Below are 25,876 nucleotides of genomic sequence, written 5' to 3'. Positions count from 1 at the left end.
AAAGTGTTGAATTAAAAAAAAATATAGGTTAAATCAGTGTTTCAAAGATGAATTCAATGTTTTCATAGTTGTTGATTGTCAATAGATGGTCCAGGAAAAATGCAATTTACGATGAATCATACAGGATTCCATATCCTTTCCATCTTCCATTTTAGGATGAATATAAGCTAAGTTAAATTCAAATAGATTGTAAATTATCCTCTCATTCTTCAGTAATCAATGAATGCAATATGAACAACTCTCTTTCATGAGGTGAATAACTTTTTTTCAACATTTTCCAGTTTCTCAATGATAGGGGAGTGATAATTATTTGTATAAGTATTCTATGGAACCATTATCTACACAGCTGGTACCAATCAACTACACTTCAACTCCAAACTACCGTTTCAATACCAGTACACAATTTATCACAGGGTGACATGTTTATTACAGCTGGTAACTTTAGATGCTAAATCATATTATCATGATCATCTTTCCGTTCTTCAGTAGCCGCTCGGCCGACAATTTCTAAACATAGGTCTGTAAAATAGGTTAATAAATAATTATTATTAGCCCCCCTATTAAAATTTCCAGTTTCAATATTTTCTTACGTTGCTTCTACACAAATATTTAATTATTGTAATGGAATTTAGTTCGCTGGAGTACACCGATATTCACTTCATGTATGGAGCAGCTCTTGGCAATGCGACCGAAGCAAGAAGAATGTATGCAGCTGCATTTCCAAACCGCCGTCTCCCTTCCGACAAGGTGTTCACAAGAACTCACAATCGGCTGAGAGAAGTTGGTTCATTTGAACGGAACAGGGTAATTGCTGGTAGGCCTCGAGCAGTTCGAAATGTTGCTTTTGAAGAGGAAGTATTGCAGAAATTCGATTTCAATCCTAGAACGAGTACGAGAGCAGTTGCAAAGCAAATCAATTCAAGTGCTTCTTCTGTGTGGCGTGTACTAAACAAGGAAAGACTTCACCCCTTCCGCTTTCAAAAAGTTCACTCATTGGTTGAACGCGACTATGAGCCAAGAGTAAACTGTGCCCGTTGGTTTCTTCAGCAAGACATTATCCAACCAAATTTTCTAGAAAATGTGTTATTTACCGATGAGTCCAGCTTTACAAGAGAAGGAATCTTCAACTCTCGCAACAGTCACGTCTGGGCCTTAGACAATCCTCATGAGGTCAAAGTGCGTGGTTATCAGCATAGATTTTCGCTGAATGTTTGGACGGGTATCTTAGGTAATCGCGTGATTGGACCATACATTCTTCCTAATCGTCTGAATTCTCCCACGTACATTACTTTTTTAAGAGACATACTACCAGAACTTTTGGAAGATGTGCCTCTTGCAAACAGATATAATATTTGGTTTCAACATGATGGTGCCCCTGCTCATTTCGGAAATGTTGTTACGGACTTTCTGAACATGACCTATTGTCAGCGGTGGATTGGGCGGGGTGGACCAGTACCGTGGCCCGCACGTTCACCTGACCTCAACCCTTTAGATTTTTTTTTCTGGGGCCATATGAAAGACCTTGTTTACAGCACGCCAGTAGAAAACGAAGAAGACCTTGTGGCAAGAGTGGTTGCTGCAGCAGGTGCCATTCAAGATGATGAAAATGCTTTTATAGCAGTTCGACGGTCCATGATTGAAAGGTGCAGACTGTGTAATCAAGTTGAAGGACGGCATTTTGAGCAATTGCTGCATTAGTATCAGTGAACCGATTTGAGTGAAATTAATATTTTTCAATGTAAAATAAAATTTGGAGGAAAGTTATTCTTGTATATTTCTGTAATAAGAACGGTTTTCATGAAATTATAAAAAAAATTAATATTGATCTTTAAATGGTGAAAAGTGGTCATGCATGTAGTACGAAAAAAATTAATTTCTCTGTTATTCTTCGACCAATCTTAATAAATTAGGTATCATTGGAATTGTGAAAAATTTACGTATCAATCAATACATAAATTAGATTTAGTTTTCAATACATAAAATAGACATATTACTCAATACATCAAATTTATGTATTGGACAATATGTATATTTGACGTATTATTCAATACATAAAATAGATGTATAGGACAATACATCAAATATATGTATTGGAAAATATGTATACTATACGTATCAAGAAATACGTGTAGTAGACGTATAATGAAATACGTATAGCATACGTATCAAGAAATATGTATAGTATACGTATCAAGAAATACGTATAGTATACATATAAAGAAATACGTATATATACATATCAAGAAATACGTATAGCATACGTATCAAGAAATACGTTTAGTATACTTATCAAGGAATACGTATATTATACGTATCAAGAAATACGTATATATATGTATCAAGAAATACGTATAGTATACATGAAAAGTCGGGACATTTATACGTAAATGGGACGTATTCAATATCAATGTTATACGTATTATTTACTTTGATTGACATTGGCTAATACATAAATTTGACGTATTATATACGTCTGTGTGCTGACTGGGTCCCAAAGTTTCATGCCGTTATGTCAAGAAGTTTTCAACTCTATAGGAAACAAACATACATTCATCTTTATCTATATACATTTACATTGAAATGAAAGCCTCTCTAAATGGAGGTAGAATGATAAGGTTGACAACTTTCAGTTCTGTTGTTTTAACATTTTTTTTCAAATCACTTTCGAAAAGTTCATGTAGTACTATACCTACTTTTGTTTATGAGCCACTTCTGGCGCTATCATAGTTTCACCACTATTCTGTTCCACAGTCCTATCTCTTGCAGTCGTTAACTATATATCTATAATAATTAATAAAGTAAAGAACTGGCTTATACACGTACGGGATAGGAAAATTATGTTTGACACATCATCACGTCTGAACTACTGGACGAATTATTTGAAATTTTGCATATAGATTCTTAATTAACCAAGGATGGTTATAGGCCTATTTTCAATTCTTCAAAATTTCATTACGGTACGTCAAAGTTTTGAAATGGATCCTTGCGGAGCACGGGTTCCTGCTAGTAGTAATATATAGCAAGGAAATAGTAGCTACATAACCTCAATTTACTGATGATTTGTAAACAAATTTCCTGTAAAAATCAGCATTCCTGATATTATAAACGATGATATTCTATCACCACGCTAAACTAGTTTTACTGGATTAGTAAATGCAGTGAGAAAACCAATTCAAGCTTAAACTTTCAGATTAAATTAAACTTGATTAACTTTTGGTTTTCACCAAAGTTATTAACAAAATATTAATAAAATAATCCTTATAGATTCTATTAGATCATGTGTTCATTCAGTTCATCATGTGTCTGATAAGTTGTGTTCAATCTAATAGAATTCATAAGGATTTAGTTATTAACATTTTGTTAATAACTTTGGTGTAAATGCAGCTTAAATCAAGTTTAGCAATCTATACTGTGCAAACGGCCCTTAGAGGATAAATTCTTCACGGTATTAATTGAATAAAACAAAAATATTAATTTTTGAGAAAGTTATTCAATTTACTAAATATGACCAAAAATAACTTTTATTTTTGGTAAATTGAATAACTATCAAAAATTGATACTTTCAAAATATTTATGTTTTATTAAATCAACAATACCATGAAGAATGTATCCTCTAAATTTCATGGATTTATCTCTTACCGAATTTGAAATGTTCTGTCTCAATAATTTAGGTGCTCATATATAAAAAATAATGATAGAAAAAAATGTTTTCCTGAGAAAACTTTTTCCATTTTGTTAGCTTGTTGATATACAATCGAAAAACTTATAACCAGTAAAAGGCGCTCATATCTCCAAAAATAATGATCGAAAAAAAATGTTTTCCGAGAAAACTTTTTCATTTTGATAGCTTGTTGATATATACAATCGAAAAAAATATCACCAGTAAAATAGTTATTTGTGCAACTAGTGCGCAAAGTGACAGTTTGCTGCACCGAAAGAAACGTTTATGCCGGAGCCGTAGGCGAGGGCGGAATGGCTTCTTGAGTGCAGCACAGAAACTTTGCTCACGTATTTCACATTAAACTTTTCCTACAGTTACTATTGAATATGAGATGTGGTTGATTATGGGTAAAATGATGGCTGAAATCCATCAAATGTTTGTGTGTGTGATGCTGTTATTAATAACAACCTTAATTCATTTAAAAATTGATAATCCAATTAAAGTTGAAAATTCTCAGCCAAAGTTCTCATTTTTATTCATGCAAGAATCAGAAAAAATACAGATAGAACAAAAAATTCGCATTCAAAATACACGCAAACTGCTCATTGGGATGGCTGCAAGACGGCTGAAATGACAAGCGCGCGACCTAGCGGGAAGAATCGTACCTAAGTTTGTTTCATCCAGCTAAAAACTACAGAAACAGGATTCAGAAATTTAGACTTTTGCTCAAATTACCGAGAAAAATGCTCATAGTAAACTGAAAAATATTTATAAAAATAACATAGACAACAGAGAATATTTATTGTAGTATTCTTATGTTTTTTTATTCATATGGATATCGAACAGTAATCATTTAACCTCAAAATTCGAATTTTATAATGTATATTTGCTACTTTTCTCATTGCTTGCAGTTGAAATAATAATTATCAAGAGAAAAGAACTATTATTTATTATTAAATGATGAGAATTTGTAAACGATGATTATTTAATTATGATTTTAGATGAACATTATTCTTGTTTTGGATTTCTAGATTGGGATTTTATCATAATTGTAGGGTAGCCATTGAAATGATTCTTATCTAAATCTAACCAGTTTCAATCTTTTCTAGTCCTCGGCCTGGGGGCGCGACAGTCGAGACTGGCGACATTCGAGGCCTACGACCGTAGAGGACTGTTTTACAGTCCTCTACGGTCGTAGGCCTCGACCTCTACGGTCGTAGGCCTCGACTGTCGGGAGTGTACGAAAATTAGAGTGGCCTCAACTGTCGCCTAACGCAGGCGACATTTGAGGCCACTTTTTCAGGAGTCCTCTCCCGTCGTAGGTCTCGACTGTCGGGGCTGTACAAAAATTAGAGTGGCCTCAACTGTCGCCTAACGCAGGCGACATTTGAGGCCTCTTTTTCAGGAGTCCTCTACCGTCGCTGGCCTCGAATGTCGCTGGTCTCGACTGTCGGGCCTGTACAAAAATGAAAGAGACTCGCTTGCAGCAGGCGACAGTTGAGGACACATCCTACTGCGATTCCAGACAAAATACATTTTATAATGATTATAACTTCTGATTTGTTGAAAACTAAATAATGGAAACTTCCTTCATAAAAAAACATATGAACTTTGAAGGTAGATAGTGCTTATCCTTGAAGGATTTTCAGAACGATCATCTTTGTGAAGAATTACAGCTTAATCAGTCAAGTATTTCAAGCGTGATGAGCTCACATACAAACAGACAGACAGCATCTCGTCTTATAGATGGATAGAAGATAGATAAATATTTATATTTGTCAATGAAGGAGGCATAATGCAGTAGTTATGGATTCCCATTACTTAAAAATATGTTTAGGGACCATCATCCAAGTACTGGAATGTATATGACTTGACCACCTTTGTTGACGAAACTCAATTGGAGGAGTCCTCTTTTTCAGGAGTCCTCTGCCGTCGCAGGTCTCGACTGTCGGGGCTGTACAAAAATTAGAGTGGCCTCAACTGTCGCCTAACGCAGGCGACATTTGAGGCCACTTTTTCAGGAGTCCTCTACCGTCGCCGGTCTCTACCGTCGCTGGTCTCGACTGTCGCAGGACTCTTCTGTCGTTTGCCTCGTTTGACATCGACCCCCTCGGCCTACAGCCTCAGACTTGAAAACCGATTTCGAGCCGGAAAAATCTCATTTTCTGCTCTAGGTGCGAAATATACTATTATTCCCGCACTAGAGCGGAGAAGTGATTCTTTGCGTTCTGTAATCAGTGCAGCAATGGCCACTTTTCAAGGTAACTGTAGGAAAAGTGTATTTTTAGCTTTTGCACAGCCTTACAGCTGTCAGAAAACTGGCTTTCCGAAACGGGGCGTAGTCACAGTCCACGTTTAAATTAAATTTCGAAAAACTAGAAAATTAAACTCAAAATAAAAATAAAGAGAAAATAGTATCAAGTTTCAGCTACATTGAATTATTTAGGAATGTTTATTTCGTCAAGGAAACACTTTTCCAATTATAGAAATAAGAAAATAAAGATTACCATAAAAACTGTGACTACGCCCCGTTTCGGAAAGCCATTTTCTGACTCCAGCTGTTTAAAGTCTAGAGCTTAGCTGAATGCCAAGCTCGGAATCCGGCTCCGAAAGTGTGTGTGTAGTTAGTGTGTCCCTAGTCATAGTTTCGGAAATTCATCTTCAGTGAGATTCACTTCAAACTGTCAGTATTACTCATCAACAACATCAATGCTTCTCATTCAACTAATGATGACAGTTTGAAGTGAATCATAATATAGATAATCAGAATAATGTTGTTACAGAATATTCATAATTATTATTTTTTATTCCAAGTAATATAATACTTTCTTACTTCAAAAATAATCTAAGACCAAGAAACAAATAAATGAATACAGACTTGTATATCTCAAAATATTAATTTATGATACAATTAGAAAATTCTTAGCAAATATTCATTTCCAACATTGAAAATCTCTTATTAAACTAATTATAAACAACAAATAGAAAATAAAGCACTCCTAGAGGTACCCGGTAACAAATGAATAACTAAGACAAGAATAGGATTCCTCACGGAATTTTTTAAGTAAAAATTGTAAGTAGTAGTTTATTAATAAAAAAATATAAATACTTAATTAGTCAATAAAGAAGAAGCACCTAGGCTACTCACTGCTGGGTAAATAATAACTTTCTGTTTGGAATTAATCCTATGTATGTTATATACTATTTTATAGCATTATTAGAAAACTCTTGTATAAGTTTGTTTTTCAAAATTAATTACAGTTAAAAGTTCCATTAAAATACTCTTGGGAATAAATGTGTTTTTCAAAATTGATAATGTATTATATTTTACCCCATTACAAGCGACTCGTGACTCACTTTTGTCCCATAATTCAGAAATTTCGCAGAGGTGTCCTTCGTGAGCTTTCAAAATCCGACATCAAACCACTGTTCATGAAAACTATTTTAGATTAATAAAACTAAACTTCAATCAATAAATTTTTAAATAAACCTGAAAATATAGCAGCTCTTGTTCACTAGAGTTGAAACTTTTGCCATAAACTTCTGACTTTGTATTATATAAATGAAATTCCTAAATACTATTATAGTGTACATACAAATTATAAACTATAAATAGAAATACAAATCTCAGTGACCTTTTAAATTATTTTATCAAATACAGTCGAGCCTCTCTATAACGAACCTCCACTTAACGTAATCCTCTACACAACGAATTTTTACCTGGTCCCATGACATTTTCGAGTTTTTGCTGCTCATTTACCTCCATTTAACGAATTTCGGACCTCTCAACAACAAAGTTTTCTCTTGACTTCAACATACAAAGTGTATTGTGTATAGGAAGCAGACGGTCATTTTCAAGGAATTCTTTAGTTTCAGCAGAAAGGTCAATAGACTAAAAATAATGGCAATTCAGGTAGGAAGAAGGAAGAAGATAGAGTGGTAGACAGTCAATAGAGGGTGAAACACATGTCGAAAATTGAATGCAAGTTACTGGAAATTGAATTACAAGAGCTTTCAAGTTGAAATAAAATTAATATTTTATCCAATTCCCTTTAATATTCTTATTAGTTCATAAAATGTTTCATCATTTTCCTATGTCATTTAAGGTGGGCTCTCCGTATCAATTTGCACCATTCTTCTCTGTCTTTTGTCGATGGGTTCATTATTGTAGACCAAGCAGGTGAACTACTGGACATTTTTCCCATTCTTGCTTTTGTCACACATTTCAATTCTTTGAACTTATTATGATGATAATGATGATGACCGTGACGAACCTGAGGAAAAGAATCCGTCAGATCAAGAAGTTCTAGAGGCTTTCAAAATTATCAGGCAAGGATTAAAACTGAAAAATAGTGTACCAGACATGTCCGACTGTTTGAATAAATGTGAGTCGTTTATTAAACATGATGTTTTATTCAAATGCAAAATTCAACCGATATTACTCACTTTTCAAATATAAAACGAAAGAATAGGATATTTGGGTTATTAGAGTATTAATTTATAGTGAAGATATTGACAAAATAACCGTATTTTGCGTTCCATCTAATAGTAGTGTAAAAAGTTGAAAAATATTGCTACAGAATATGTACTTCGATTAAACTCTACTAATAGAACAAATCAAGCTTTCTGGAAATAAATTGGTAAGTTTACTTACTTATTACGTTCTACAAATATTCAAAAAACATGTTTTTTATCGACAGAATGAATTTTCAAATTTCCATATTAATATTGGCCTAATAGGTACCCTATCTACGTTCGCGATGATAATATGTTTTATGTACCATATTCATTTATTTACCGCCGTGATACGATATTATAAGATCCATAGGCATCCATCGTGGCAGTTTTCTTGACAGAACCTCTCAATAACGAATACCTCTCGCAGCGAATTTTTTCTCGGGATAATCGACTTCGTTATATAGAGGTTCGACTGTAATTTAAAAGGATACTGAGTTTTGTATTTCTATTTATATTAAAAGTAGCCCTAAAGATAAAGACAAATTATACACTACTTTAAGGTTGTAAATGAGATCATTCTATAAAGTTTAACAAGATCATCATTTTATACATTCTACAATTTTCCAATTAAAACTATTGGAAAACATTTTTACACTTATATTCACTTATACATTTAATACTAGAAATACCTTGAGTGAAGTCTTAAAGGTAATGCATGAATTACATTGCTATAATTATTCTAATATTTACAATAAATAGTTGATAATTTTCATTTTACAATCAATTGTGCACTCATTTTTTGGCAGCCATGTACAGATAGTACGACGGAGCGTTACAGTTGATGCATTTAGCGAAATCAGATATGAAGATTGTCTGAAAAGGAATACGAATATAAATTTAAAATGCATAAAAACAATAATTAATAAGATCAATCAAAGTAGATACTAATTTTAATCAGTTATTACTAATAATATATAATGCACAAAAATGTAGTCGACAGTAAGAAAAAAAAAAGAAATTGCATTAACCAAAAAAAGTCAGATATGAAAATTGCCTATATCGTGAGAAATACAATAGAAAAAAATGGTTCTGGGCCAATACTCTATTAGAAACCTTTCTCTCTATAAGAAAAGGTGATGTGGTAGACATCAATATTACACAAAACTATTGGCGTGCTAACAATTTTATCCAATAAGGTTTGATAGTTTTTCACCTATCACCCAAGGAAAGTCATCGGTTCCAATTATACTAACATCTTGAGAAATCATGAATGGATTTAATGCCTATGAATAAGAAGTCCAGTTCAGAGAAAATAAAATGATAATTTTCAAATGATTCGAAAAAAATTCAGTTTATAATAATAATAATAATTTATTTCTCGTAAAAAAGAAAAATCACCATCAGTTTATGCCAGAACAAATAATCACACATAGATTGAACATGATTAAGTTTACAAATATGTTTGGTACCTTCATCAAAATATAGATTCGAAAGCTTTCTCAGAAATCAGAAACTATTGTTTCAAATCTAGACCAAAATATAAAACTTACAAACTAAGAGTACTTATCTTTCATTTACAGGTTTTAAGGCAGGCTTATGGCTTTCAAAATTAAACGAAATTATTTAACACAAATTGAAAAGAAAAATTGAAATCTACACTTCACAGATAATCTACAACATCAATAAATTTCATAAAAACATTCAGATGTCAAACAAAACATCTTAAATTTTAATTATTTAGAAAAGTTCAAGAGGAAAATGTAAATTGACAAGCAAAGCCTTCAACCATTTTGAGAGAAGAACCTGAACATTCCAAGTGACGCCTTAAACATGTCATCAATTGCCAACCTCACGAATAAAGAATACAAGTTTACACATTACATTTTTATAATTCTCAATAAAACTTTATTTTAAAACTGTTTTGAATTTATTTACCCTTTATGTTGTTTAGAATTATTTGTTACTTCAGAAATAGAACTTTATTATTACTGTAGCTTATTCAACATTAGTGTATCTGATAAATTCCCGGTAAAATGTTGTTGAGTCCGCATATCGATTACATTTATATACATTTATACGTAGGTTACAATATCATTCTCAACTCTATGAATGATTGGGAAAGGAACAACAGGCTTAAAGGTACGAACCCACTAGAACGTACCAGACACGGACCGTGTCAGACCATGCCAGGCACGTAAAATAACAACTATGCCCACTACAACGGATCAACAGCGTTCTATGCCAGTACATTACGCGTATGGTACGCGTATGGTACGGGTATGATACGCGTATGATACGCGTATGATGCCCGGTCAGAAGTTGTTGGGAACGCGTCAGTTAGCAAGAGAATGTAGCGGTGAACTGGTTACCAACGCGGTGCATACGCGGTTACAACGGGGTTTGCAGGCGTCACGTGCCATGCAAGGAGCGTTCCGTCACAGACAAAATATACTGGCCGACAAATGTTGACCTGGACGTGCATGGCACGCTCCGTGCTTGGCCGGTGACGGAACGGTCTAATGGGTGTATTACATATCAAATGATGCAAAGAATATTTTTTTGCATGTGTCGGTACGGGCACGGTCATGGTATGATACGTTCTAGTGGGTTCGAACCTTAAAGCCCAAAACTGTTCCTTCCCCAAATTTAGATAGAAATTGTCCAAAAATAGGTTATGTTTACACTTTACGGTTTTTGTCCAATTTTGAGTCAATTACAATTCAATTACACCGATATTTACTATCAAGTTTTGTTGATATTTTGAATATCGAATTGAAGATTTGATTTTTATTGAGAAAAAATGTAATATCACACTATTAGAAACGTATCCCATTGAGACGTTTTCAAGAAACTAGTTTCGGTTATCACAAATATCAATCTCTTCATTTTCTAGTGGATTGCGGATGAAGGTTGATTGCAGATTGCGTGGGTGATTGATGAGATGAGCAAACGTTCATGTCTGCCGGCGGGATTCGAACCCACGACCAGGTAGCGGCTAGCAGGGTATGCCTTAGTCGTCAGGATTAATTTGACCGGCTATCTCTAATTTACTCCATTAGGGATTGTTAATATTGAAGTAATGGGAAGGAGAAGGGATGACAGAAGAATTTTTTATGGCTGAAAAATTTGGTAGCCAACGTCTGGAAGTGGACATAATCAAGGGTAATTCAAGGGTGCTGAATCCGAATCTTTGTTTGTTTGTTTTTAAAGCTTCCCAGAGACTCTAATTAGAGTATAGGAATTGTCAAAATTCATTACACATACGGTAACACAAAAAAGAGGAAAAAAATCACACAAAGGAACCCTCTCTACACACAAACTCTTCTTGGTATAGAATACTCCAACCATCAAAAAGCTTTTCAACTCCTCAAAAATATTGATATCTTCACAATTTTTCATATAATGAGTAGGAAGCTTAAAATCGCGAATTCTCCATCATTTTGAAGCGATTTAGGTTTTGATGGATAGGATGAGTTATAATCGTTTCCTATAAAATCGCTACGATCTGCCTCTGATCGAAAAAAGCACAAACCTTCATCAAACTTCAGAAATTTGCAACGATCTCCCTTCTACACGGCGCAAATATCGTTTTCGTGTAGACCCGGCATTACTCGAAATAGACTGTCCAATTACAATACACGCCACTTGTGACTTGCTTTCTTTATTGAGCTCAAAATTTTCAAAAAATGGGTATTTTCAAGGGGTTTTCAAAATTATGCAAACCTACCACTTCTACCCTATACAACTTGGATATTTTTCTAGTATGGATAAAAAACCACACATCACGTGAAATAACAATTAATTCTGAACAGGATTCCTTAGGAATTTTCGAATTTAGTAGTGGGGGGAGGGGGAATACACAAAAAAATAGAAAATCATGTTTTACAGCTAAAATACAAATTTTTCATTATACTACCTTTTCAAGGCCTTCCTAACAAAAATACATATTTCGGCTGAAATCATCTCACGAGGGTTATTTTCTATGAGAATCACCCGTTAGAAACATTTAATTTCAGTATTTTCAAGTGGGGGAGGGGGTACGTCATAAGGATACATCAATGATCAGATCTCCTCGTACTACAGCTCATTCTTCTCAGCTCATCAAGGCGGTTCAAAAGCATGTATCATAACTAAAATTTGATGGAAAAATAAAAAATTCCTCCTTTAGTGTATTTTAGCCCATATTTAAATACACAGAAAAATGGCCAATTTCTATATTCAAAACTGTGTATCTCGGTAAACCGAAATGATAAAAAATGGTACTTGGTCTTGATTTGAAGAACAGAATCTCCTCTTTCATGTGAGGTTAATGAATTTTGTAAAAATATAATCGTGAGGTAAGATACGTTTGTTTTAAAAAATCATGAAATTTGCGATATTTTCCTCATTTTCACAGTCTCGACAGTTTTTCGATAATAAACAATCATACAAAATGGATTTACGTACCTTATAGAGCATGTAATCCTCTTTCATTTGAGACTAATCGCAAGTTTCTATCATGTATCTTACTCGTTTCAGAGACTCTTGAATAACAGTAAAATCGCAAAAAAATTGAGACAATAAAAATAATCATTTTCTCAATTGGCTGTAGCTTTTGAACGGTATTGAAATCAGAAAAATAACTATTTATGGGAGCGAAAAGAGGAGAAAATTCTCTAAACTTCGACTACTTTTCGGATTTTTTATCTGAAGTGTTTTACAAGATTCGCAACTTTGAATATGCGAGACTGTCAAAATGATCAACAAATCACAAATTTCTCACATATTCAAAGTTGCGTATCTTGTGAAACACTTCAGATAAAAAATCCGAAAAGTAGTCAAGGTTGCAGGGAATTTTCTCCTCTTTTCGCTCCCATAAATCGTTTTTTCTGATTTCTTCTATAACTTTTGAATCGTATTGGAATCGAAAGTATTATTCATTGCAGTAGAAAGACAGGAAACACTCCCACATCCTCATTAGATTTGAAAATTTTATCTGATGCATTTCATAAGATATGCAGCTTTGAATATAGAAATTGGCTATTTTTTGTGTGTGGGGAATATGGGCTTAAGTACACTTAACAATAAAATTTTCATTTTTCGAGCGAATTTGACTTGTGATGCATGATTTTGAACCGCCTTGACGAGCCGAGAAGAATTAAGTTTAGTACGATGAGATCCGAGCATTGTGTCAAAAGTTATAAGTGTTTGAAGTTTTGATCCTTGAGGTGTCCTTAAGCGCGCCTCTCCACTAGGAAATACTGAAATTAAGTGCATCTAACGGGTGATTCTCATAGAACATGATCTCATGAACTTATATCATTGTGCAAAATATCACTGTGAGGACAATACAATATAGATGGTGATGATGGTTGAAGCTAAAAATTAGGTGTTTTTCACAATACAAGGAGCATTGTTGTCAGGTGTACCTGGAAATCTATATGAGATAGAGCGCTCTACCTAGTCTGAGCATAAAATTACGCCCAGAGGGATTTTGAATCTTACATATAGATTGTAACAATCGAGATATATTGTTGATCAAATACTAAATATCATAAAAATTCATTTTTTTCTTGAAATTTCACTCATTTTTGAAAAAACATAACTCAGTACTCATTGGAGATAGAGAGTTCCAAATGATCTCATTACATTAAGAATTTTATAATCTTAAAAAAAGGCAGGAGCAAATTTTTCTGTCCGATCTCTGGATTTGGCGGAAATAGCTGAAAACTGGGAAATGAACCGAAAATACGAGGTTTTTGGGCCATTCTGTATATAGCACAAGGAAATTTTGCATGAAGAATTTAGTTCTGGACTTCTCTCATGTAGCCAAATAATATATTAAAAAATCAGAACTACAATATAAATTGCAAGCACACCCCCTTTTTTATATCTATATTGACTGGACTAATTAATTGGATACATAAGAGAAACCCAGAACCAATTCAATTTCTTCATGCAAAATTTCCTTGTGCTTGATACAGGTGGCCCAAAAACCTCGTATTTTCAGTTCATTTTCCAATTTTCAGCTATTTCCGCCAAATCCAGTAATCGGACAAAAAATTTGCTCTCACTTTTTTATTATAAAATTCTGAATAAAATTAGATCATTCCGAACTCTCTATCTCCAAGAGTACTGAGTTATGATTTTTCAAAAATGACTAAAATTAAAATCAATTTTGATGAATTTTAGTTTTTATATTTGATTGTTACAACTTAAGCCGTGTCCACACTGAGCAAATTTTTGACATACATGTTCGGCAAACATGTTTGTTGAGAAGCTCAGGGACAAACATTTCAAAAAGTTTGGACAATCATTGTTTGTCAAACAAAAAATACTGTTTTTTCAAACATTTTCAGTGCTGACAGCTGTAAAACATAAAACCTGTTCTCCCCACTTACAAATATGTTGTTTGTCAAACATAATAAAATTTGCCCAAACCGTTTCAACAAACATGTTTGTCGAACATTTTTTCAGTTTGGGACACGGCTTTAGATGTATAATTCAAAATCCCTCTGAGCGTATATTTGTCTCTACAATCTGAGATTAGGTAGAACGCTCTATCTCTTATAGATTTCCAGGTACACCTGACAACAACGCTCCTTGTATTGTGTTGTGAAAAACAATTCTTAGCTTCAACCATCATTACCTACTACATACATTGTTCTCACAATGATTTATCCCACAATTATATAAGTTCATGAGATTATGTTCTATGAGAATCACTTGTTAGATCCACTTCATTTCAGTATTTCCTAGAGGAGAGGAGCTTATAAGGACACCTCAAGGATCAAAATTTGACTTAATTTAACTTATGATGTATGGTTCTGAACCGCCTTGACGAGCCGAGAAGAATGAAGTGTAGTACGATGAGATCCGAGCATTGTGTCCGATTACTGGATTTGGCGGAAATAGATGAAAAATGGAAAATGAACCGAAAATACGAGGTTTTTGGGCCACTCTGTATCTAGCACAAGGACATTTAACATGAAGAAATTGATTCTGGACTTCTCTCATGTATTCAAATAATATATTAAAAAATCAGAACTACAATTTATATTGCAAGCACCAATGTATATAGTGACTGGACTATAAAACGAAAGACGCAAAAAAGGAAAAGTTAGGGCGATTGAGAGAAGCTTTTGAATTGAATAAGTGGCTTTGAAAGATATATTGTTATGAACTGTTAATCTAGGATCATGATAAGATAACAATGATGATAAGAAGGGAAAAGTTTCAATTAACTTTACTGAGCATACCATTGGGAAATGTGCAATAATAGAACGATTTCAGGAGGCCTCACTGAAATGCATTGAATGAGATATTGGAGGAATACATAGATATTCACAAACAATAGACATTGTTTCAACAGAAACAATTATTCTGTTTCCACAGAATATCAGTGGAAACACTGGATACTATAAAACTATAAAATGCAAAACCTTTGTGAATGAACTACGAAAATAAGCTTCTTCAGGAGAGCGTTTCAAGTTTGGTAAAACAAATTGTACTTGGTAAAAGAATAGAATAGAATGAATTTTTTATTTGATGACGTGGCGATAAAAAGATATAGGTACTAGGATATTGGTAAATGTTTTTTATCTTTTTTATTGGAAAAATAAAAAACTTAGCGTCTTCAATAAAAAAGTTTCATTAATTCTAGCAGGTACCACCACTAAAATTGAAATGAAGGCGACGAGAACAAAAACATTTTTAATCCGTGGTTAAATGGTTAAAATCGTCAGTCATTCGAATCGCAATGGTCTGTACAAGGAATATAACGAATATAAAATAATAATTTTTATTCATTATGTGTAGGCCTACTAAAAAAATCTATAGGATAATAATTTATTCGGCAAATTAGATTGAAACTATTCACGAATTTCATACAAAAAAAATAATACCCGAGAAACAGTGTGGTGGCACGTGTAATAAATTTTTCCGAAATTAATTAGGTTTCTAATGCGTTGACCTCATACAACCTAAAAGGTGTCTATGTACATGTATATATTTTATATGATGTATCTGCAGCATAATTTAAAAGAAAGTTGCAGTGCCACTCAAGTATCAGTTTCTTTTTATCATAATTACCAAGAAAAACACACAAGCACATGTTTCTACGACACTTTAGGTAGGGCTTTCCTTAGTCCTTTCATTCAAACTTTCAATACCGCCAAAGTTTTTTTTTTGAGAATGATGTCCACATGAGCTCTAGGCTTGTGCGTGGGTAAAATGACGAATGATGAGTACACCTTTAGGTGGGTTCCGAACCACTGGGAAGCAATTTTTAAACTTATGAAAGGTATTTAGAGGATAGCTTAATATCAGCGCGACCATGAAACCAAATCGCTTCCAAAACAAAACCACAAGTAAAATACTAGGAAGGCATAAACCTTAGAACCATAAGGTTCTAGGAAGGCATAAACCTTTCTTTCTAGATTTGAATAGTTTTGGCACCTGAACAAACACATGCCAAAACTTCGAATTGTATAGAATGCAAGGACAACCTGTCTCGAGTCTAGACTTCCCGGAACAGGCCTTTGACAATATCCAGACAGTTTGTTTGACTGGAGTCATTTGTTTAAATAAGAATGCCTTCCTCTGAATACCTACTTGGAACTATAGATATATTGTCCAGCCTAGAACCTGTTTCCATTTTGACTTTGGCGGAGTTCTGTTTGAATGCAGGGACCAATGTACCGTGAAACAATGTGACCGGCGGGTTTTTCCACTTGCAGTTCATGGAAATAGGGGTGTCTGCAGACAATGGCATATGCTACATTTTGAAAGGGATGATTTCAATAGTTTCAAGGCTGTCACCATGTGCTGACAAATACTTCACTCTTCACTTCAACGATGTGATGTTTCTATTCCTTTCAGCCTTCTTCCATCGTCTTCCTTTTTCCTCATACTTTCTTGTTCTTACCCTTCATTCTTCTTCGACATCTTCTGTTTCATTCTTCATATTTTTTCATCAACCTCTTTCTAATCTATTCTTCATCACCATCTTCTCATTCTTCGTTTTTCAATCTTCTCATTTTCTTTTCAATATTCTTCATCGTCTTATCAATTTTCTACTTTTCCTTCTCAATCATCCTTCAATGAGTTCTCCTTCCTCACTTCAGTTTTCAAAATCATTCAAGATATTAAAAGTAGTATCAAAAGCCGGATGGTTTTGAAATAAATAAACAAATGGTTTGTTAATCATTCAAATTCTTCCAATGTCTCCAACTTTTCAACTTTTTTTGTTCAAAATTTTTTCTTACATACGTCTTACATATTTTTTCTCGACAAAATTTTCTCTCTCAAGTTTTCTAATCATAAAACACACTCTTCTTCTTATTTTTTTATTCATCATAATCCTATCTCTCCAGTTCAAAAACAACATTTAATTTAAAACTATTCCTTCCAATCTTCTGAATAATATAATATAATATATTATCTTCTCTACTATCTTTTCTCTTCCTCTCTCGCCGTTTTCTTCTTCTATTCTCGTCCTTTATCCTTATCTACTATCCTGGTTTCTTCTTCTTCAACACTCATCCTAAATCCCTATGCTATTTTTATACCACATATTTTTAATTTATTCATTTATTTACAATGCAAATAACACTAATGTAATAACATTGAAAGATAAAATAATAAGGTAGTCCTTGTGCTATTTTTCTTCCAAATTTATAGATGACAAAGTCCAAGATAAGGTTAGAATTTCACGTGTACAATTTTTATAAAATTTTGGTCCAAAATAAACATTAAAACTATGAATTTTGAATTTAGATGGCTTAAATTGATAAATTAATTAGAAATATTCCACTCAATTACCACTTTTAACGAATAATATTGAGTTATTTAAGAAATTTGGAACTATTCAAGGAACACAAACTCGTAAACACTGAATATAATATAATATATTATAATATAATATAATTATATACCTTGATCTATAATATTATTGGCAAATTATATAATTTACAACTATCAATCAACTTTCTTTCAATCAATCAATGCAATCCAATCGCCTTGAATGGGGCGAGGTTATTAACTATTGTTCTTGAAAAAGATAGAATAATATTATTCATTGACGTAAAGTGCCTGCCAAGTTCTGGTTTTAGATCTGATGAATGAATCATGACAATTTTGCTATATAGAAATTAATTCTACAATAGAATTATTAATCAATGAAATATGTATTACTACGTTATGCTGAGGACACCTTCATTGTTCAATTAAAATTAAATTGAATTCAAAAGTCAACAATTTTACTAGAGCATTATTATATCATTGCGTTTTTTTATCCAATTTCTCCCGGATTTCAAAAAAGGTAATATCCTCACGTTCCACAATAGCAGAACAAAAACATTTTAGCTAGAGAATAATTATACTAAAAATATCGTTTCTAGAGATACTAGGAAATACAAAACTTGACAACAAAAACTTGATAAATATTGGATTAATTTTCTTTTTTTTTGGAAAAATCAAAACTAATAAATGATTCAAATAATAAATATTGAAGAAAGGACAGTCATGCATTTTGCTAATAATTAACATGAAAATTCATATGACTTTCTAAACGCTAACTCATTTGGGTCCTGAAATCTAGCAATGAATTTATTGAGTATAAATTATACATGTTAAACTTCCTAAACACAATCCAAAACAAGCAGTGCATTTCTTCAATTTATGGAGATGAAGCAATGAAATAAATAAGAAATCAGTGTGGCTTCCTGAACACAATCCTGACACTAAGGTGAATGAGAGAAACAAACAATATTGTCAATACCACATAATACTCAACGGCGATGGAAGATTATGCAATATAGATGAAGGTGCATGCAAGATGCTTAGAATATGATGATGATGATGATGATGATGATGATGATGATGAAGGCTATGAACTCTGGTGTTTAGAACAATAGAAAATTTGGTGGTTGAAAATAAAATAAAGTTTCCAAATGACATTATTTGTTTCTTTATTGGTCTTACATGCTGCTTGCACAAACAAAGCTGGTGATAGCAACTTAACTCGAACCTGAATCCACAACATACAGAGTGAGGTGATAGCAACGCAACTATCACAAAACGTGGAAGCCAGAGTTTTTCGGTTGCATTGCTATCACCAGTTGCTTTTTGTGTGCAAGCAACATTTCTAAAATATCAAAATCCTGAATCTTTTGCCATGCCCTGAGAACATGCAGTGAATTTCTACACGTAAAATGATCGACCTAAATTTAGGAAATAGTCAAGGGTATTATAGAAGTAGAAGAGGGTTCGCTTGTTCTTTTTTCAATCATCCTAATAAAGAATAAATGTTGAAATCATGATAATTCTATCGGGTCCTAAAATCATGAAGTGAATTTCTCGAAATAAATCTATAATAACCACCCAAATTTAGGAAAAATAGTAAACGGTTCGCTTGTATTATTCTTCAAAGTTTAATGATGCACTCATCACTTGTAGCTTCACGGAGAGAATGCCACGAGAACTAATGAATGAATAAATGTGACATCAATGAGTCGGTGGCGTTTTAGAAGGTTTAAATTTGAATAGTTTTACTTATGATGTAAAGTTTCAATGTTTTGTCATTTATTATTCAATTTTACTCATCATTGAAATTAGAAAAATAAAATAAGCGAAACCTCAACATTTTCTCTTCTTAATTTAAAGGAATTAGAGACCGCGCGCCTAGAGTCATCGCTTAGGAATTGGACTTTCACTTGACATAATTTCACGGTGGTTAAATTTGATAGGATTCTCGTGGAAGTGGACTTACGTTGGGGTGTTGGGCGCACTTGACTCTGACGCGTCCGCAGAAGATGCTTCCACATGTTGTGCACTGAATCACCCCGCCAGGCAGTTCGCAGATGCAGTCTTTGGTGAGGGCTCGTTTCACTACACCTTTGCCCTTGTCAGGGCACACCACGCCTGTTAACATGAGCACAGAATACACCTGTTAATTACACAAGTCGTACATAGAATTTGATTGAGAATTTCGTCAGCGATAGGGTCAAAATAGTAGAGCGGCAGAAGTCGTACATCAAATTTGAGTAGGGTAGAAGGAGATAATTTAGATTCTTTCCAACTCTCAGCTACCATCTTTGCTACACTCTACATTTGCCACTCCACTATGATTTGACCTATATTTGGAAACAATCAAGCTTGAGAGTGTTGGATGTAATAAATGTATTTAAATGGATCGAAAAATTGCATGGACTCGACCATTGCATGCATACATGCATTACATTCTACACTCTCACGCTAGAAGCTGCCTTCCACTATGCTTCTACCCTTGAGGAGCGGCTAATGTAGAGTGAAGCAGACGCAGAGTAGCTGGCTGAGAGTTGGAAAGAATGCATGTATCTCCTATTCCACCCCATCATCACTCACCACTTCACTATGTTCTCACACATTTGAATACAATTCATTATTATAAAAGCTCTCAGCTACCTTCATTGCTCCACTATGTTTTGACACTTATTATTAGATCACTCGACCAAAACCCAAAAGGATCAAGTTTCATTTCGGTGATAATTGGGAGCAGAAAAAAAGAAGAGATAGAGAGAATGAGGTAAGTGAATTTATACTAAACACAGCACTTGAATCAGGCCCCGGGCTGTAAATGGACAGACTGGGCATTTGCCCAGGGGACCAAGTTTTTGGAGGCGCAAAATAAAAGAGATAATATATAAAAGTAAATTAGAGACACAAATGCCCGGGGCCTGCTTGCAATTAAACGGCAATTTCGTTATATTAACCAACTATCTGATACATAGCTTTTCCTTTCTCAGTTTCATAATATATTCTTTGTAGAGAGTAATTTGAGAGCTCAGTAAAAATAATATGATTTTGATAAAGCCTTTCCCTCTCCACCCTTTCCTACTCCTTATCACTAATCTCTCACACTCTCCTACTTTACTGAAAGGTTCTCACTTCTTCTATTTTTCAACGTTCTCTCTCTCTCTCTCTCTCCACTCTCTGCTCTACGGTTACCTGTTAATTGAGAAATCATTGCTTATCTTTTTCAAAAAAACTGTCCAAATGAACTTTGGGTTTGGGCTAGGGTAATGACCAGGATGATGATATAATTATTCAAGTGGGTTCCGAACATGAGGGAAGCGATTTTGAAACTCATAAATGATAAACGGTTTCGGCTCAAGTGGTCACCCTTCCAACCGGAGTAGCAGGCAAATGTTTTGTTATCTGAACGAAATAATAGCTCGATCACAAATATACAACAGCTTCCTTGTTCTAAATGGACGTAGATTATTGAAATTCCTGAATTGATAGGAATGTTTTAGGGTACGAATGCATGTCTAGCATTATTACAGTAACTAAAAAGCAGTATGTCAAGCATGAAATCTATGACACTATAATAACAATATTGCAATCCAACAACTACAATAATAAGCAATATCAACTCAGTTCACTCACAACGGAAATACAGATTCAAAACTGACACTTTTGACAACTTCAATAAAAAAACTGAATAAACGTCCGGTACTTATAGATTGTCATGTATACATTTTTTTCAAATTACGACCAGGATTTCATTCTATTACGTTTAACTTTCAATCAGTCAGGGTTTACATGTTGAGGTGAAAAGATGGAGAAACCTATAGCAAGAAGTAGGATTTCAAATTTACTTGGTTCGAAAATGATCATTATACTTGGAACTCTATTTGTGATATTCTTCCTGCCAACTCAGGTAAGACATTAAAATAATTAAAATTTATTAATTTTTGTCGCCATTTCAAAAAAGAAAATACTCATACTGTATATACAAAAAAAAAAACACGTTAGAAAGTCAGCACATTATTTAAATAAAATTGGTTTCCTATACTTGTATGTTATTAGACAAATCAGATATCTCTCTTTTTTTTGATCCCGCACTGTTGCCAAATCGTTTGTAGGCTATGAAAAAATAATGAACCACCAAAATATCTAATATTAATTATGAAAATGTGTTATTAAATCATGAGAAGATAAATTTTCTTGCTGAATATAATATTTTTGAGATAGGATCAACAATTAATATTATATCAAATATCCAGGGATGTCTTGAATTAAAGATATCTACTATAGAAGGCAGTGGAAAAATAAAACTCGTCATTTCCACTGATTTTATAACGAGAATCTCACTATACAGGTTAGCATTTTTGTCAATTAAAGGAAGCACAATCAATAGAATTCATCATTTATCACTCCATTCAACAATTTTATACTGGGATTACTTGAATCACAGCTATTTACTATAGAATGCAATGTAAAAATAAACTTTGAAACAATGCCGTCTTATCATTTTCACTGTTTGTATAACGGGAACGGGAATCTCACTATAGATATTAGGATCAACAATCTCTGCTATAGATGCATCATATTGAGATCAACTTGTCAGACTTTTTAGAATGGGAAGCGATGATGTCAAAGAATGCTGACAGCTTACTTCAAGACTGTTAATAACGTCTGGTCTGATGCATTTCAGGGTATGAAATGTAGAGAGAACGGAGGTAACACCTCTAAACAGGATTTCAACGATGTAGTACGGGCATGTATGGCCAATCTACACGAGGAAGGAAACGTTGCCATGAAAAAACCCGGCAACAATAATTATTTCAATACGAGAAACGATGAGAACCGCAATGAGTTCCACGGCCAGAGAAGACCTCACAATCAGGCTGGACATCATAACAGGGGTGAGATATTATTACAAAAATTGTAGTAATTTATCATTACAATTTACAAAACAGTAGTCAGATGGTTAATATTAATATAATGCAATGATGCATGCAATTAATAACTCAATGCAACTTATATTGAAAAACTTGAAAAATTAACAGCTTTTGTATTTGGTCTCAATTTTTTCGATCTGCTCCAATCAAAAGAAAGATTTCCTTTATTCATGATACTTGTTACAATTTCTTGGAAAATGGAAAGAATGATTACTACTTTTTAAAACATAACGGTTCTCCTGCATTAGGCGGGTTCCGAATTCTGAACTATTATGATGTGATTTTGAAACTCATAAATGTGTGATAACAAAGCTCTCCTCAACAGAAGTCACTCTTTCAACAGAAGAATATATAACAAAATAATCACAATCAATACAGCTTTACTTATTAATTGAAATAAATAAATATGGTATTTCAATTATAATAATATTACATTATCAAATCAATTACTGCAAGAGAGTAAGAATATACTGAGATAAGGACTGTGGGAATAGCACAATATCAAATCACCGACTTACAAGAAGCTTATTGGGATAGATGTAATTTCAAACTTATGAAAAGATTCAACTCATTTCATTTGAATCAGCATTTTCAGCTACTTTAACGCTTGAGTCAGAAAACAAGAGAATAGAATTACAATGGAACAGCAATAGATTAAGGAAATAGTTCAAGTTATTTGAACCGATCGAAACAACTCTAATGGCATTTATTCAATATTGATATGATATATATAACGTATAGACAGTTGACAGTAGCCTAGATATAAATAGATACAAAACTATTCAAGTGGAACTTGAAGACAACTTGTGTTATAAATTCCATTGTTAAAACAAATTGCTGGACGAATTGAATTCCATTATGTCTGAAAAATAGGCTATTGTTTACCGTATATCGAACTTAAACTTTCCATAGGCATAGTTAATAATAAACAAGACTGTTACCCGGTATTGACCGAATCGTAATAAATCGGTGGCTGATTGAGATTGAGAGAAGCTATTACAGTCTGAACTAGTATTTAGACGACAATCTGAGTGGCCTGATCTCAACACCGCCGACTCTACGGAGATCTAGTGAACTAGGGTAATTTTTTTTATTTTCAGTGACAATTAGTCAAAGCAATTCAAAAGACTATATTTCAGTGTTTGTGCTTACAACGCGATCTATCAGGAGTGCCTGTTCATTTATGGAAATTTATACAAATTTACAAAATGCAATCCTAACCAATATGTACAAGAAATGTAAGTTGGAACACACTTGAAAATAGTTACTAACTTAGTAGCTAACTGTATTTCAGCAACAGTTGTAGCAGACACAAGATAAAATCTCGAAAAATAAGGAGATTGAACAGTAGAGTTTCTTCTTGAATTAATGAAACGCTTTTTTAGCACATTCAAGTGTGTTAAATTAATAAGTTAATTGTAATTAATATGTCAATAAATTATAAATATAATTTATTTTAAAAGTGGAAGTTCGTAGTAGTACGCTACCTATAGGTCCAATCCACAATTAACTTGGAAAAATAAAATAAAAACTTATTAGACTATTGAAGTTAAGTCTAAAACAAATAAACATGTAAGTTTAAGTAACAGTAAAAAACTATCCACAACATGCTATTTACAATTTTGAATAGAATTTGAATGGGGGGTAAAAAACATCAGCACTCATAACCTGCAAAAATATCACCCGGCTTCTCACCAAAATTACAGAATTTATTTGATGTTAATGAAAAGAAAAAGTATAATAGATAAATCTTATTTATTTCGTAATAAATAATAATGTATCATAACTTTACAATAAAATGAAGCTACTTGAGAAGTTAAAAAAATGACCGCCATAAATAAAAAACTTTTGCCATTAATATTCAATCTCGAAATGAAAAATTACAAATAATGGACAACATTTTACCAAGTGCATTAAACTAAGCTGTAAAGTATAGCTTAAAGTTTATACGCATACGGTAGTCATTACCACTCTAACTTTATAATACTATTTTTTAATGAAATTTAAAAGTTTACCAAGTAAAATACCTTAGGTACTTTATTAAAAAGGTGGTAAATTAAGTTAAATAATTGTGACGTTTAACCTTATCACATACCGCAGTAATCTCACTACAAAAATTAGTTATAATAATTGAATTATTTATTCAATTTATTCATCTACTTGGAAAGATTAAACATTAGTATAAAAAATTATAAATATCAAAGAGGATGATCAGCATCGCGAATATACTATTATAAACAAGATGAAGCGTTACCGCTGAGTACCGATATACTTTAATAAAAAAGTTAAACACCTATGATAAAAAACAATAATAGTTTTACTTACTTTTCAATTCAGAATTTGGCCTGTTATTCATATTGATGAGTATAATTTAAACACGCAATAAAACAAATACAACAAACAGCAAAGTTTGAGTTTAGAAAAACAGAATTTTTGTAAGCCAAAGATGACAATACAAGAGTGGCAGAGGAAGAGAGGAATAGTAATGGAAGGTGTTGCGCATTGACTGTTGACTGATGGGAAGGGTTTTTACAAAACTTGCAAAAGTCATCCTGCGCATGTTTTAACTGCAGCCAACATGATAATTTATTCAATATTCATATTTAATGTTTTATAATACGAAAACCCTACAGTAATAATATTCATTTACACGCTTTTTGAATAATTATAATGTTATTTTGCAAATCACATAGTAATTAATATTTACATATTAATAACTTTATAATCAGACACTGCGAAGACAGGTGGAAGCAGACAGCACCGGGATGACAGACGACAAATAATGACAACCCGCCCCCGCGTTATCATTGTTTTGTATTCACTCAGCTACTTCTAAAATTATGTTTGTAAAGGTATGACACTCTTTTTAAATTAAATAATTGATTTTTAATTCTACTGGAAAGCATTTTTGAATTATCTATGATGCCGTAAATATTTGTAAATGATAATAAGGAACGATTAATAAATTATAGCTGTAACCTGATGTAAGTTAGCTAGGTAGGTACCCATTACGCAGATAGATCGACGATTATGACAATCAAAACGTTCTTTT

General features: G+C 33.2%; 2 protein-coding genes across 5 annotated transcripts in view; one reads left to right on the top strand and one right to left on the bottom strand.

Moving 5' to 3' along the window:
• Window positions 1-6,539: 6,539 nt before the first annotated feature.
• Window positions 6,540-25,352, bottom strand: LOC111052452 (uncharacterized protein CG13380). The gene is made up of 3 exons (XM_022339132.2): window positions 25,150-25,352; window positions 19,869-20,020; window positions 6,540-8,992 (listed from the first exon to the last, which is right to left on the bottom strand). Exons 1-3 carry the CDS (start codon window positions 25,178-25,180, stop codon window positions 8,912-8,914), a joined length of 264 nt encoding a protein of 87 aa, XP_022194824.2. The 5' UTR covers window positions 25,181-25,352; the 3' UTR covers window positions 6,540-8,911.
• The window catches only part of LOC111052451 (general odorant-binding protein 71), a 28,806-nt gene continuing 13,828 nt past the window's right edge, over window positions 10,899-25,876 (top strand). Inside the window, exons 1-2 of one of the 4 annotated variants that reach the window (XM_039423308.1) lie at window positions 10,899-11,122; window positions 22,578-22,788. In XM_039423308.1, the coding sequence (XP_039279242.1) occupies window positions 11,075-11,122; window positions 22,578-22,788 (259 nt within the window). In that variant the 5' untranslated portion in view covers window positions 10,899-11,074. Of the gene's footprint in view, window positions 11,123-21,142; window positions 21,801-22,577; window positions 22,789-23,593; window positions 24,063-25,876 lie in introns of those variants that run through there. The other 3 variants (XM_039423307.1, XM_022339129.2, XM_022339130.2) reach the window with 3 other exon arrangements.

Source organism: Nilaparvata lugens, chromosome 3 (assembly GCF_014356525.2).
Source record: "Nilaparvata lugens isolate BPH chromosome 3, ASM1435652v1, whole genome shotgun sequence".
NCBI classification, from domain to species: Eukaryota; Metazoa; Arthropoda; class Insecta; order Hemiptera; family Delphacidae; genus Nilaparvata; species Nilaparvata lugens.
The sequence above is the reverse complement of the archived record's forward strand: the minus strand, read 5'-3'. Positions and strand labels throughout refer to the sequence as shown.

Bases quoted from the DNA above. Each gene is read 5' to 3' on its own strand.
- LOC111052452 (XM_022339132.2), bottom strand. From the start codon at position 25,180: ATGAATAACAGGCCAAATTCTGAATTGAAAA. The intron at 20,021-25,149 runs GTAAGTAAAACT...TCATGTTAACAG, and splicing joins GCCAAATTCTGAATTGAAAA to GCGTGGTGTGCCCTGACAAG. The intron at 8,993-19,868 runs GTAAGTCCACTT...ATTCCTTTTCAG, and splicing joins AGTGCGCCCAACACCCCAAC to ACAATCTTCATATCTGATTT.